The sequence below is a fragment of the Carya illinoinensis genome, chromosome 3 (genome assembly GCF_018687715.1).
Source record: "Carya illinoinensis cultivar Pawnee chromosome 3, C.illinoinensisPawnee_v1, whole genome shotgun sequence".
Classification (NCBI taxonomy): Eukaryota; Viridiplantae; Streptophyta; class Magnoliopsida; order Fagales; family Juglandaceae; genus Carya; species Carya illinoinensis.
The window spans coordinates 18,976,522-18,992,016 of NC_056754.1; the positions used below are offsets into that span (position 1 = coordinate 18,976,522).

The 15,495-nt window shown below is 35.9% G+C and overlaps 1 protein-coding gene and 1 non-coding gene across 2 annotated transcripts; both read right to left on the reverse strand.

The window, feature by feature from the left end:
* Positions 1–331: 331 nt before the first annotated feature.
* Positions 332–416, reverse strand: TRNAM-CAU. The gene is given in 2 exon segments: positions 332–367; positions 379–416. It is a non-coding gene; the product is annotated as a tRNA-Met (tRNA).
* Positions 417–12,147: 11,731 nt separating this feature from the next.
* LOC122304581 (uncharacterized mitochondrial protein AtMg00810-like) lies at positions 12,148–15,209 on the reverse strand. The gene is made up of 2 exons (XM_043116844.1): positions 15,067–15,209; positions 12,148–12,991 (listed from the first exon to the last, which is right to left on the reverse strand). The coding sequence occupies exons 1-2, from the start codon at positions 15,207–15,209 to the stop codon at positions 12,148–12,150; spliced, it is 987 nt and encodes a 328-aa protein (XP_042972778.1).
* Positions 15,210–15,495: the final 286 nt, after the last annotated feature.

A 15,495-nucleotide genomic window follows, 5' to 3' on the forward strand; every position in this document is an offset into this window, starting at 1 on the left:
ATTGATCACACAATTATATGAATGAAAGAGGTATTATTTCAAAAAAAAAAAAGCATCTAGCTTCAAGATTTTATGGATCATCAGGGTGTAACTACGTTAATCTTTCTTCTTCTTCTTGAACTCTTCTAGGCATTCCTTTATGGCCTATTTCGTTTAGCTGAACTCCACGAGATGTTTTCAAATGACTCCATATTATTTAAGATAAAACATCAATCCGATTGATGCCATCAACAAGGTTAATAATGGGAAGTTCACTCCACAAACAGTACAGACTTGTCATTCACTAGTGCCGTCATTCCCAAATATGTTGCTCAGAAAATAAAAAAGGCAATGGGGTGAGAGAGGCTCGAACTCTCGACCTCAGGATGACTCAGAAGCTATGAGACCTACGCGCTAGCCAACTGCGCCACCACCCCAATGATGATGCCTCTAACGAGGTAGCAGATAAAACTAAAGAGCTACTCTGCTGCCACACACCACTCAAGTCACTTTTTTTTTTTCATTTTTCATTTTATATTTTTTAATAGATTTAAATATTTTAAAAAATAAAAAAATTCATCAATATATTTAAAATTACTTCCTTAATCATTAAGTAAAAATAAATAAATAAATTTGACTAGCAATCACTTTGAGCGGTCAAGTGGGGACAACATAGAAGCTTTATGCAAAACTAAAAGCATGTGCGTTGGCTTCGCTGCGTTACCGGACTCATTATTAATGACATCACCACCACCTCTAGAACTAATTAAAATCTCGAAATTGTAATTGGGGCTAACTTTGGTATTTTAGAAATCGAATATAAGTTTCTTATGACATCATAATTATCAATATGGATGAACTTCCTCTGATTATGTCATATATACCAAAATCAGAAGTGCTCGGTTAATTTGTCAAAAAATACAGTATTTGAGAGACTTTACCCTGTTTATTTTTTATTAGCTTTAGATATTATTCGTATCATCATATCATCGTATGTATGTATATGGTATTAATATTGCAGATTGCACATACGATGATGTGGCATGATAACTGTGGCGACCTGACCTGACAACTGAGGTGGCCACATATGGTATGTGTGCTTGACAGGATCTACAGTGGGCAGTTATTTATTTTTAATTTTGAAGTTCGAATTTAAGCATTTATGTATCTTGTTTGGACTGTTAGACATAGTAAATAGTTAAGCGCTTTTGGAAGTTGTCTGCAGCAATTACCAACACATTGGGAAGTTATATTTGGCCTTAAATATAATGATGTCTCCTACCATTAATCATGTACTTTCTATTTAAACACAAGGAAATTGACAGATCATTTGTTCTCTCATCAAAATGATCCACCAAACCTATTTGTATTCATCCATATATGTAGCTTTCGAGCTGAATAACTAGGTTTGCAAAAAAAAAAAAAAAAAAAAAAAAAATCCTTCAATATTTTGGTATAAGCCCTGCGGTAATTAGAGGCTTTGGAACTCATTTTTTAATATATGGAGGAGAAAAGTAAGGGAATGACTAGCTATTTCAAGGAAATCTCATGACCTCCAAATTTTCATACAAGATGAAATATTGATAGAAATTGTTTGATGATTTAATTGCAAAACATAGGATTCCTTATATGGATAACTCATTAGAGATACTATATAATTTTATACCTAATTAGGATCATAACAATATTATGGTCGAAATGGGTAACAACATGGTACAAAGTGTAGAATAGCAAAAACACATGCATGCGATGATCCCTCGTAATGTCTACAAGCACTTGCGTATGTGTTTTTAAGGTATACTACAAGGAAAGTGGGATTTTCCAACGATCAAAATCGTCACAATAGATTATCAATATTGCTGCATATGACTATTCTCACCGATTTCTATGTCACTGCATATTTGTTGTAATTATTTTTTCACTTCTGGTTTACAAAAGCGATTTTCAAAAATTGTCGCAAATAAGTACTTTTCTTGCCGTTTTATTTTTTCCACAATGACTCAAAAAAACGATGCAAAAAGACATTTGATTCTCCTATTAAATCATTGGAAAAACTTATTTTCAAAGAAATTAAATCGTCGCAATAGTCTTTTGTGACAACGAGTTTAGAATTACTGGAAAAGATATGATTTCTTGTAGTGGTAGCAGTGAATGGTGTGAATTAAGCCGATCAAAGCACATACAATTTGAAAAGTTTATTAGATCCAAACACTAGTGTAAGAGTACGTCAAATTAAGAAGCAAATTAATAGGTTGACCAAGTGAGCAACCGGAAGGCATACGATCGGGTGGATGGGGCATTCATGCATGTGTAGGAAAGCACCTTTTCCCAATTTCCATATATATTGCCATTGTTGGGCAACTATATATTCTACAAGGGAATTGAGAAAACTAGAAAAAAGAATGTTAACTTGGAATTAATACATCAATCGTTAGATCTACTATTTATATCTTAAAGCCCAAGTGTTAGTGGATATATATTAATATCATCATATTATATTAATCTAAATTAATACACACCTTTGAAGAGCATATAATACACTAGCTCGGATTTTGATTTATTCAATGTTTTTTTTTTTTTTAACCAAACTCTAGAGTCTAGAGTGGAAGAGTGATTGTAAAGGAAGTGACTTCTACAATATTTATAGTTATTCAGATAAACTTTTTGTACATAATTAAATGTTCAAAAAATGCTATGAGCTAGACCTATTTTATGTGTCTATCTTTATGTTATTTTAAGTCTTAAAGTTCAAATCCATTGTGCACCATGCTTAGCAATATTGCTTCTTTAATTTCTTACGCACTCAATTAGTTGGCAGCTTGTCTTTGGATTTTTTCTAAATAATTAGATGGCTAGTGGATCGATCTCTTGCTTATAGAACTGGTCTATCGTTTGATTTTTCGATATGACATGAATACATTTTATGTATAGCAATATCCTTAAAACCAGCAAGATTTACGTGCGTGATTCAGTCTCATATGATTCCGTTTCATGAAGTTTCTATATATTTTAAAGAAATGCTCTAAAAAATATTAAAACTAAAAGAAAAATGGGTTTTTGTGACCATAATTATTTTGCAATCAAAAGGACTATTTTTTACCCTTTTTGTAGGAAATAGTCCTTTTGGTTGCAAAATAATAGTCACAAAAATCTATTTTTCTTATAGTGTATATATATATATTAACACCACATATTTCCACCTAACTAATATGTGATTATGTTATTTTTACACTTTTATTTATAACATACACATATTTAAACATGATTAAAATAAAATAGTAAAAATAACAAATCACATGTTCATGATTAAGTGAAAATATATGATGTAAGGTTTTCATGTATAATTTCTCTATATATTAATATCAAATATTTTATATATTGTTTTCACCAGTCTAGATTGGATATTTTCCGAACCCACATCAGAATTTGTGGGTTGGGCATAGGAAAGCTGTCAACTTTGGGAGGCAAACAACTCATGGCTCACATTTATTTTTTCTCATTAAAAAGGATGGTAAAAATGTTTATAAGTTGAATATCAATATTAAAGTAAAATTTTATAGGGGTGCTACCCACACCATACGGTGCGGGGTAGTCCCCTCCCCGCACCCCGCCCCGCACCATGCGGGGGTGGGGTTTTCCTCCCCGCCACCCGCCCCCGCATCCCCGGGGCGGGGTACCCCGCCCCGCTAGGTGGGGTGCAGGGCGGATACCCAATCCGCCCCGCTTTATTTTCACTTCAACTATTAACTATATTTTATTATTTTAAAAAATTATTTCTAGATCTAAAAGTGATAAAAAATATATGTTTAGATCTAAATTGTAAATTTAAATTTTGTAAATATGACTATAATTTAAAAATTATGTCATTTTTAAATTTACTAATGCATATTTTGTGTAAGTTGTAGTGTAGTAGTTTTTAAACTATAGAGTTTTTAAATTTGCTAATGCATAATTTGTGAACAAGTCTAACAAATTATAATATATATATTTATATATACACAATTTGTAAAATATAAATATATATTTATATATATAAACATATATTTATGTTTTTGTAAATATAAATATTTATGTTTATATATATATAATATATATATATATATATATAGGTGAGGGCGGGGCGGGGTTGGGCTCTCCCCGCCCCCGCTAAGGGGACTAGATACGGGGCAGGGGCCTCCGCCGTGCGGGAGCGGGGCGAATGGGGGCGGGGTAGCGGGGTGCGGGGCCCCGTTGCCCACCCCTAAAATTTTATGCACCACATAAGCTACAATTTTATTTTATTTCATTATATAAGTGTGACACATTTATTATGATTCTTTATCGTTTATTAGTGATAAATGTGTCGCATCTTACGTAATAGAATAAAATTAATATAAGAGTATTATGGTGTATATATATTATTATTTTTATTTTAATATCTATCATCTAGCATTCATTTCCTAATTAAGTATATATTTACCATATTTTATCAAATTTAAAAGTGATAGCGCAGGTGCTGACATCTATTGTACAGTACTGACCATATTAGCATTGTAAGAATTATATTGTACGTACAGGGTACTCTTGATCCTTTAGATACGGCTAGCTAGCTAGGCCTTCCGATAGAACATGCACGCAAGCACTCTAGTCTTGCTCCCAAAGCATGCAGGACCTGATTGAAGATTAAGGTTGGAAGAGTTTCCGATCAGCTATTTTCACATGATTAGAATGTAACATATGATCATAATGCAGTATCTCTCAAATTTGGATCGGTCGAGGTTTTCTCTAATCTATTTATTAGAAAAATCACGACAAATCTAGCTGTATTATATATATGTATATATATTAAACATGCGATAAGCATAATTTAAAAAACTGGCATGAGTATAATGTCCTTCGAATATGTGCTGATCACAAATTTATAAATGAGTAAAAGGAAATCTATATATATTACCAATACAATTAGGAATTAATTAAGAAAATGTCCATCATGATCACATTGATCATATAATCGATCATGCATCGTATGCATGCAAATGGTGCGTACGCAACAAAAAACTTCAATGTACAGTATTATATTATGGTCGAAATGGATAATAACATGGCACAGACCGTAGAATATAAAAAACGCATGCATGCATATCCCGCATGTCTACGTACGTGCTTTTTTTTCAACAGTGAATGGGTGTGAGCACTGTGAGGCCGAAGCACATACAATTTGAAAAGTTTATAATTCGATTCTAGCATAGTTGATGGAATAATCTCATAGGAGCAAATGTGAAAAACAATCTTATAATTCTCATTGATGTTGTATTCCGTACAGGGGTGGTGTATATACACCAAAGGAAAGAATATTCTTGTTATAACAGAATTCATAAATGCAATACGAAGTGACACGTAGAGAAATAGAAAGAATTCTAGACTATTCTGGTCTGAGGCAATTTTGGTGAGTTGTTTTTTTGAGTCTTGATTTGCTGTAGTGTTGGCATTGCTAATATCTCCCTATGAGCCAAGCATGCCTAGAAAAACTGTGAGGCTCAAACGAAGAGTGCGCATAATCTTGAAATGGACACAGATTTTGTAAAAATATTTGTATGCTAGTTCTTGCTAGAAAGAAAATAGACTTGAAGAGCTTGGGCATGAATCTGATCTCTTACAAAATGATAATCAATATCAATATGTTTGGTGCGGAAATGCATCACAAGATTTACTGATAAATATGTAACCCCCAAGTTATCACTTTAAAGAACATGAGGTTTTGAAAGAAAAATGCCCAACTCAGATATAAGAGATTGCAGCCACAACAGCTCACATGTAACATGAGCTAAGGCCTTGTATTCTGCCTTTGTACTGGATCTTGCTATTGTAGATTGTTTATTTAAGCTCCAACAAACCAAATTCTTGCCATAAAAGACACAATAGCTACCAGTTGATTTTCTGTCATTTGGGCATCCTGCCAAGTCAATATTGGTAAAAGCAGCCAAGAGAGGAGAATGAGAGGGTCTGATGAACAAACCATAATCTAGAGTATGTTTGAGGTAGCGTGAAGCAGCCTGCCAATGAGATAAACAATGTGCATGCATAAATTGACATACCTGATTGATAAAGAAAGCAAGATCGGCCTAGTAAACAGCAAATACTGCAAACTACCTACCACACTTTTATATAACGACAAATCTTCCACTAAAGTTGAGTCAAAAGCAGACAATTTTGCAAAGGGTGGCATCAGACTACTTATGGGTTTACAAGTAGTCATATTGGTCTTCTTTAGTAAATCCAGAATATATTTACGTTGAGATAACACAAGACCAGTGGGATCACGATGACATTCAATACCTAAAAAATAGTATACTCTCAAATCTTTGAGAGGAAAGTCAACACTTAAAACATTAATAAGCTGAGTTAGGATATTCGGGATCACATATTCGGGTGTGATCCAATAAGTACCACATCATCAACGTAAACTAAAAAATAGATAGTAACAGATTCGTGGCAATAGATAAACAATGATGTATCAGACTTGAACACAACAAACCACAATTCTAAGAGTCAATTATTGAGACATGCATACCATGCATTAGGAGCCTATTTGAGGCCATATAGAGCTTGGTTGAGCTTGCAAACATACTAGGAAAATTATGGGTGAACAAACCCCGGTGGCTGCGCCATAAACACGTGTTCATTCGAGGTGCCGTGCAAAAATGCATTTTGCACATCTAATTGGTGAATCGACCAACCAGGAGAGATTTCAATAGAAAGAACTAACTTGATAGATGTAGGCTTTACCATAGGACTGAATATTTATGAATAATCAAGCCCTTCAGTTTGATTGTAGCCCTTGGCTACCAATCATGCTTTCCTACGTTCAATGGACCCATCCGAGAGATGCATGGTCTTGAACATCTATCGACTACCTACAAGATTCTAGTTAGATGCAGGAGGGACCAAGGTCCAAGTATTATTTGAGAGAAGAGCATCAAATTCCAACTGCATGGCATGTCTCCATTCGGTAAACTTTGAAGCCTCAGAGACAGAGGTAGGCTCTTCAGGAATAGCAATGGAAGTGACATAGGCGTGGGATAGAGGCCAAGAGATGGTGTCGTCTATTCGTATTTTGGGAAAATGAAGTTGGGATTTGGCTATGGTTTGCATGGGGTGAATAGAGGTAGGAGACGACTGGGTTGGGAGAGATGGTTCAGATGAATTGGGAGAAGACGATGCCCTAGACGAAATGTTGAGTGAATCAGATTCAGGACTGGGTTCGAGTATGGAAGAGTTGGGTTCAAGTGTATTTGAAATTGGGCTAGAGGTTGGAGTGGGCTAGGAATTGGATTGTGAGGGAAATGGGGAAGTAATTTGGGGAGGTGAGTGAGATCTGGGCTGAGAAGAAGGGCTAGAAGGCCTCGTGAATGTTGAAGGCCTTTCAGATGGTACAAATGGATGATTAAGATTTTGTTACATAATAGTAGTAGAGTTGGGTTGGGAAGAAAGCAATGGTTGGGTGAGGGGGATGAAAATGAAAAATTGGTTTCATCTAATAAAACATCCCTAGAGATGTACATTCTGGAAGTAGCAAGATGAAAACACAAATAACCATGATGATATGAAATGTAACCAAGAAAAACACAGGAAAAAGATTGAAAATTCATTTTGTGTTGATTATAAGGTCGAAGGTTTGGCCAACATGTGCAACCGAATGTCTTTAAAAAAGTGTAATCAGGGCGTTGATGAAATAAAACTTCAAAGGGTGACTTGTTGTGCAAAACAGTGGTAGGGAGACGATTAATTAGAAATACAGCAATGGTAAATGCATCGGACTAGTAATATTGAGGAGTAGATAAATGAGGAAGGAGAGCAAGTCCAGTTTCTACAATGTGCCGATGTTTTCTTTTCACTGAGCCATTTTGAGAATGGGCATATGGACAAGAAAGAAGATGGGAAATACCAAAAGAATGTAAACTAGAATTAAGAAATCTAAATTCTCCACCCCAATTAGATTGTAATGCATGGATTTTTATATTCAAAAGAGTTTCTACAAGACGTTTAAAAGATAAAAAGATAGTAACTACATCATATTTACATTTAAAAGGAAAAATCCAAGTAAACCTACTATAATCATCTGCAAACGACAGATAGTATCTAAAACCACCACGAGACAGAACAAGTGCAGGGCCCTAAACATCTAAAAACAAGAGTTGAAGAGGAGTAGTCGATCTAGATGTGGACCGACCATAAGGGAGTTGATGAAGTTTAGCATTGCAATAGGAGGAACATAAGCCAGGCGTGGAAGAAGACTTGACAGGAAGAGAAACTTGGGAAATAACTTTGTGAACAAGCTGCATAGAGGGATGACCTAACCAAATATGCCATTGAAAAGGAGATACATGTTCACCAGCATATGCTTGAGGAGAGAAAGGAGCTAGTGGAAAAACGTACATCACATTCTTAGTAGGTCTTTGGAGCAGAATTTTCTTGGTGCAAAAATCCTTCACACAGAAAAAGGAAGAATGAAATTCAAAAAATACAAGATTATCATTACAAAATTTTTTGATAGAAACTAAATTTTTAGAAATAGATAGAACATGATAAAGTTTAGCGAGAAGAAGATTGCTAAAGGTAGAGGGTAGAGTGGAGTTGCCAACGTGATGGATGGGAAGTGAATTGCAGTCTCCTACACGAACTCATTCATCACTTGTACATTCTGAGGGATTGAGAGAAATATTAGAAAAATCATGAGTGAAGTGATGTGTAGCAACAGAGTCAAGGTACCCATGATGATCAACCGAGGAGTTTGAGTCTTGAGCATGGGTAGGGGCAAAGGTAAAGTGAGCAGATAAAGATGGTGGGGAAGGAGATTGATAACTTTATTCAAAACAGTTGTAACAGGTAAGGGCAGTGTGGCCTAGTTTAAGACATACTTGGCATGTGGGACAGTTGGGAGAAAAGTAAAAGGAAGGAAATCGATCACCATTACGACCTCGTCCACACCCTCTGTAACGCCCTTTGCCATGAAAAGAACCACGTCCTTGGTTAGTGATATTATGAGGCTGCTTGGAAGTGGAATTTGCATACAACTCTGTCGAGGCAGTGAGTCCAATGTGTTGATGAGATAATCGAGACTCATGTGTGAGGAGATGACTATAAACTTGCGATGGGCTGAGAGGATCCACTCGTGTAGTAATCGACTTAACCATCGAGTCATAATATGTGCCTACACCAGCCAAAAGAAATGTGATAAACTCAGTAGAGGATAAAGTTTTACCAGCAGCAACTAAAGTATCATGAAGAAGTTTAGCTCGTTGATAGTAGTCTGTGATGGAATCTGAGCCCTTCTTAAGTGTGGATAGTTGAAATTAAATCTACATAACACTAACTTGTGATTTGGCAACAAAGAGTTTGTTTAGAATAGTCCAAATTTCACAGGACACGGCTGCATCGAGAATGTGAGCAATGAGATTTTCAAATAGAGAGGAAATGAGAATGCTCATTATGGCTTGATCTTGTTGTTTCTAGGCTAAGTATGCTGAGTTGGGTTTTGTATAACTTTCAGCAAACAAGGGGGGGGGGGGGGGGGGAGCATTAATGGTACCATCGTATCCATATAAATTTTGTCATATGAGGTAAGGCATGATTTTAGCCTTCCACAGAAGATAGTTGTGATGGTTCAATTTAACTATTAACAAATGAGTGGAGGATGGGAGAGAAAAACTGGAGGACTGGGTGAGAGAGGGCGGAGGCTGAGGAGTTTCAACCATGACAAAACTTGGACATGAGTCCTGACCAAGAAATCTTGGACGTGTGTCCTAACTAGCTTTTGATACCATGATGGAATAATCTTGAAAGAGCAAATGTGAAAAACAATCTCATAATTCTCATTGATGTTGTATTCTGTATAGGGGTGGTATATATACACCAAAGGAAGGAATATTCTTGTTATATAACAGAATTCATAAATGCAATAGGAAAGGGACATGTATAGAAACAAAAAGAATTCTAGACTATTCTGGTATGAGGCAATTTAGGGGAGCTATCATTTGAGTCTTGATCTGCTGCAGTGGTATTGCTAATAGTAGTGAATAATGTCGAATGAATAAGAAGCAAATGGATTGAAGTGAACAACAGGAAGGCATACAAGTGGATGGGCCATGTGTAGGAAAGCACCTTTTTCAACTTTCATATTGACCTTAGCCTCTCCATCTCCACCAAACTTCCAATCAAAGCATTGAACCATGACTACAGTTGTCCTCTATAGCATAACCAACCCCAACTTTGAGCCAGGGCATGCTCTCCTCCCGACCCAAAGGAAGAAACTGAAAAGTTTCTTCCACATTTTCTTTACCTTCTTTATATGAGGAAACTAAGAATCTCTCTGACTAGAACTCATCTGGGTTTTCCCATATATTTGGATCCCTCATTATAAAGAAGGTAAAGAAAATGTGGGTTTAGTCTTAGCCCTTCTTTGACAACTGCTTGTAAGCATGGGAGATTTGAGATATCCGATTCCTCAACCAATCTATTATTGCCAAAAATCGATTTTATCTCTTCTCTGAGCTTGTTGAATGCATTTGGATGGTTGATGAGCTCAGCTATCGTCCATAGAATGGCCTCTGATGCGGTACCAGTGCCTCCGATGAAAAGATCCTGCCACATATGTATTTGAAGAGACATCGATGAAAGAGACAAGCTGAGAGTTTATGAACTTATTGCACATAAGCTTTTTATTTGGATGCCGATAATAAATTGCATTGCAAATAATTTAATTGACATTGTATACTTAATTGGTAGGGCTTTATAAATAAATAATATAACCCTTATAATTGACATTGCATAACTGGTTGATTTGGACTTTATAATTTAATTTATAATTTAATTGACATTAATGCAGATGTCACAATTGAAGTTTTCATGTAAGTGATATGTTTTAGTACTTTTCAAATCGGTTTTGTAATGGGCAAAGTGGACAAGGCATAGGGGTGTAAAAAAAACTGAAAAACTAGAAAACCAATGGGCCTAGACCAGTTGGTTCGGTTCGGTTTTTGACCGGTTCAGTTCGGAATCGATTTCTTTATTTTAAAAACCGGTGGTCTGGAATCGGTTTTAAGTTTTCCAACACCGGACCGGACCGGTTCACCTATTATATATATTTTTTATTACTTTTAATATTATATATAATATATAATATATTTTATATTATATATAATATATTTTATATATAATTATGTATGAAATAATATATTATAATTTATAACATAACATTTTAATCTTAAATATGAATATTTATTTAATCATATGTTTTAAGTATAAACTATATATATTAAATACATTTTACTGCCTAATAAATTCTCAGTATAATTTTTTTGATAAATATATTAGTAATACTAATATACTTGATATATTAAAACTGAAAAATCAGATCGGAACCGATAAAACCGAACGTACCGGTTTAGGGGGATAACCTGTACGTAATCGGTTTTTAAAAATGCAAAATCGATACATATCGATTCGATCTTAAATTTTATCTAAAACTAAACTAGACCGGTTACACTCTAAAAAGGAAAGAGAGAGACAAGTGAGATTGGTACTCTCCATGCATTTAGGTGTAATTAATATAGTTGCACCATTATCTGCTGGGAGTCCATCATGAGGGGTCTAGCTAGTAGATATTTGACTCGTGGAGAACCCACAAAGCTTGGTTGATGTAGAGGAATCACAATGTAAAGGTTTTGTAAAAACCACCTTAATCGTTTTGGATGGTTTATATTTGTATTTATAAAGGTGTTTAAACGTATATGTTGCTAAGTTCAAATCAAATACAAATTACATTTGTTGCCTATAAAGAAGGAATTCTATCTTGATCTGGAAGTAAGTCTTTATCTTGAGCTTGATCTTGATCTTGATCTTGATATGTAACCGTAATACCCCCCCGCAAGTCTAGTGTTTGAGAGTCCCAAACACGAAGCTTGGGATGAAAGAATATAAATGCAGGACGACCAAGACTCTTGGTAAATATGTCGGCAAGCTGGAGATTGGTAGGGACATATTGAAGTCGAAGTTCTCCGAAAGCCACCAATTCGCACACAAAATGATAACCGAGCTCGATATGCTTTGAGCGATTGTGAGAGATTGGATTTGCGGCAAGAAATATGGAGCTTTAATTATCACAAAGTAGAATTAGAGAAGATAAATATGTCACCTTGAGATCACGAAGAAGATGACCAAGCCACTTGACTTCGACAGCAGTGCTGGCAAGCGCTCGGTATTCGGATTCATAGCTTGAATGAGACACAGTCGGTTGTTTTTGGAATGCCAAGAGACAAGGTTATCACCAAGGTAAATAGCATAGCCAGAGATAGACCGTTGTGTATCAGGACGGCCGGCCCAATCAGCATCTGAGTAAGCGAGAATATTGCAAGAAGAAGATGGAGTGAAAGAGAGGCCATACCGCAAGGTGCCCTTGATGTAGCGTAGGATTTGTTTAACAGCCTGAAAGTGGCAAAGGGAAGGTTTATGCATATATTGACTCACAGCAGAGACAGCATGAGCAAGGTCCAACCGAGTGATAGTGAGATATTGAAGAGAACCAACAAGGGACTGGTAGAGTGAGGGATCATCAAAGTCAGGACCATCAGTAGACAAGTGATGTGCAACGACCATGGGAGTGCTCATGGGCTTACTATCAACGAGTTTGGCACGCTGCAAAATTTCATGAGCATATTTAGCTTGACTAATAAACAGGCCAGAGGAAGTCCGATGTTCTTCGAGGCCCAAAAAATAAATTAATGAGCCCATATCCTTGGTGGCAAACTCCTTGGATAATTTGCTAATAAAAGCATTAAGAAGAACTGAATTGTTGCTGGTTACGACAATATCATCAACATATAATAGTAGATAGATTAGGTCAGCACCTTTGGAAAGCACAAACAAAGATGAGTCAATCCGACTGCAAGAAAACCCAGTAGCAAACAAAAAAGCACTAAACCGATGAAACCAGGCCCGTGGAGCTTGTTTGAGCCCATATAAACCTCTATGTAACCTGCAGACATGAGAGTGATATCTCAAATCAACATAACCCAGCGGCTGCTCCTTATAAATTTCCTCCTAAAGAATGTCATTCAAGAAAGCATTTTTCACATCAAGTTGACAAAGTGGCCAGTGATTAGAGACCGCCAAGGAAAGAACAACTCGAACAGTGGAGGCTTTGACAACTGGGCTGAAAGTATCATTGAAATCAATAGGGCTGAGCAGAAATCCGAAAATCCAACTCCGACTCCGACTCCGCTCCGACTCCGACAAGTCGGAGTCGGAGTCGGAGTTTTTTTCCCATGAAAAGTCGGAGTCGGAGTCGGAGTCCAGGCGGATCCAACTCCGACTCCGCTCCGATCCGACTCCGATCCTCCGACTCCGACTCCAACTCCGACTCCGACTCCGACTTCCTATTCCGACTCCGACTCCGCATCCGACTCCGCTCCGCTAGTGTACATATTTTATAAAAAATATATGTGTTTTTCTATATAGTAATCATATAAATATAAATATAGTAACATCATTAGTTAAATCCAATAATATACTAGCAATTAGCACTAGTTATTAGTTATAAACTTATAGTAAATAAGTTAATAAATATTACTAATTTACTATATACTAATAGACTAATAGTATTAGACTATTAGTATATAGTAAATTACTAATATATATAATAGTATACTATTAGTTGTATATATTAAATTAATATCTTTAAGTTATTATCTATTAGTAATTTAGTACTAGTGTAGTGTTATCACATATTATTAGTTACTAGTTATTACATCTAGACTATCTAGTTATAAGTTATTAGACTATAGCAAATAAGTTAATAAATATTACTATATATTAATAGACTAATAGTATTAGTATTAGTGTATTACTAATATATAATATATATATATATATAATAGTATACTATTAGTTAATATATATTAAATTAATATCTTCTAAGTTATTATCTATTAGTAATAGTGTAACTAGTGTAACTAGTGTTATAGACATATTATTAGTTACTAGTTATTACATCTAGACTATCTAGTTATTAGACTATAGTAAATAAATTAATAAATATTAATATTAGTTATATGTATATTAAATTAGTATCTTTAAGTTATTATCTATTAGTACTAGTCTAACTAGTGTTATTAGATATTATTAGTTACTAGTTATTACATCTAGACTATGATGACTATCTAGTTATTAGACTATAGTATATAAATTACTAAATATTACTAATTTACTATATATTAATAGACTAATAGTATTAGTATTAGTATTAGTGTATTACTAATATATAATATATATAATAGTATATATTTTTACTAACTTAAATATATTTTTACTTACTTAAATATATTTTTACTAACTTGTTAAATATAGTTTTACTAACTTATTAATTTATTTTTACTAACTTATTCCCCCCCCCCCCCCCCCACTATGATGACTATCTAGTTATTAGACTATAGTATATAAATTAATAAGTATTACTAATTATATATTAATAGACTAATAGTATTAGTATTAGTATTAGTGTATTACTAATATATAATATATATAATAGTATATATTTTTACTAACTTAAATATATTTTTACTTACTTAAATATATTTTTACTAACTTATTAAATATAGTTTTACTAACTTATTAATTTATTTTTACTAACTTATTAATATGTTTTTATTATAAATGGGTTTTCACTTCCCCTACCCCCTCCCCCCCAACAACAAGCGGCGTCGTTTGGGGTTAAAATAATCCCAAACGGCGCCGTTTCTGTGCAACCCTAATGGGTTTTCACTTCCCCCCACCCCCACAAACGGCGCCGTTTTTAACCCCAAACGGTGCCGTTTCTATGCAACCCATTAGGGTTTTCACCCTCCCCCCTCGATTCCCTTCCCCTCGCCTTCACTGAATCACTTTTCTCCCTCGCCTTCACTGAATCACTTTTCTTCCTCGGTGCCGTTTCCTCTCATCTGAGTCATCTCAACCTTCACCGAAGCCTTCTTCCCTTCCTCCCTCCCCTCCCCCTGCGCCGAATCGATTCTCTCTCTCACTCTTCAGAAATCAGAATCGGGAACCCTGAATCACCTCGCATTTGAACCGTACGCAACAGGCCGACGTCCCGAGTTCCCACTCCCCACTTCTAGTCGGCCAGTCCCATACCCAGTTCCCAACTTCCCAAATCGGCAAACCAAGTCATCGCACGGTGCCAAGTCCGACGCCAGTGCCATCGCAGACCTGGGTCATCAGTCATCGCACGGTGCCATCGCAGCCAGCCAAGTCCGACGCCATCAACGCCGTCGCCCAACTCCAACTCCGTTCCGACTCCGCTCCGACAAGTCTGAGGCGGAGTCGAAGCGGAGTCTAACACCTTTGGAGGCGGAGTCGGAGGCCGGATTCGGCCTCCGATAAAATCGGAGTCGGAGTCGGATGGCTCCAATACCGACTCCGATTCGTCGGTGCTCAGCCCTAGAAATCAAGGCCTGGTTGCTGGGTGTAGCCTTTAGCAACAAGACG

Excerpts from the sequence above, each read along its gene's own strand:
- LOC122304581 (XM_043116844.1), bottom strand. The coding sequence starts at position 15,209 with ATGGCACTGGCGTCGGACTTGGCACCGTGCGATGACTTGGTTTGCCGA. Across the intron at positions 12,992-15,066 it reads GCGTACGGTTCAAATGCGAG|GTTACATAGAGGTTTATATG; the intron begins GTGATTCAGGGT and ends TCATGTCTGCAG.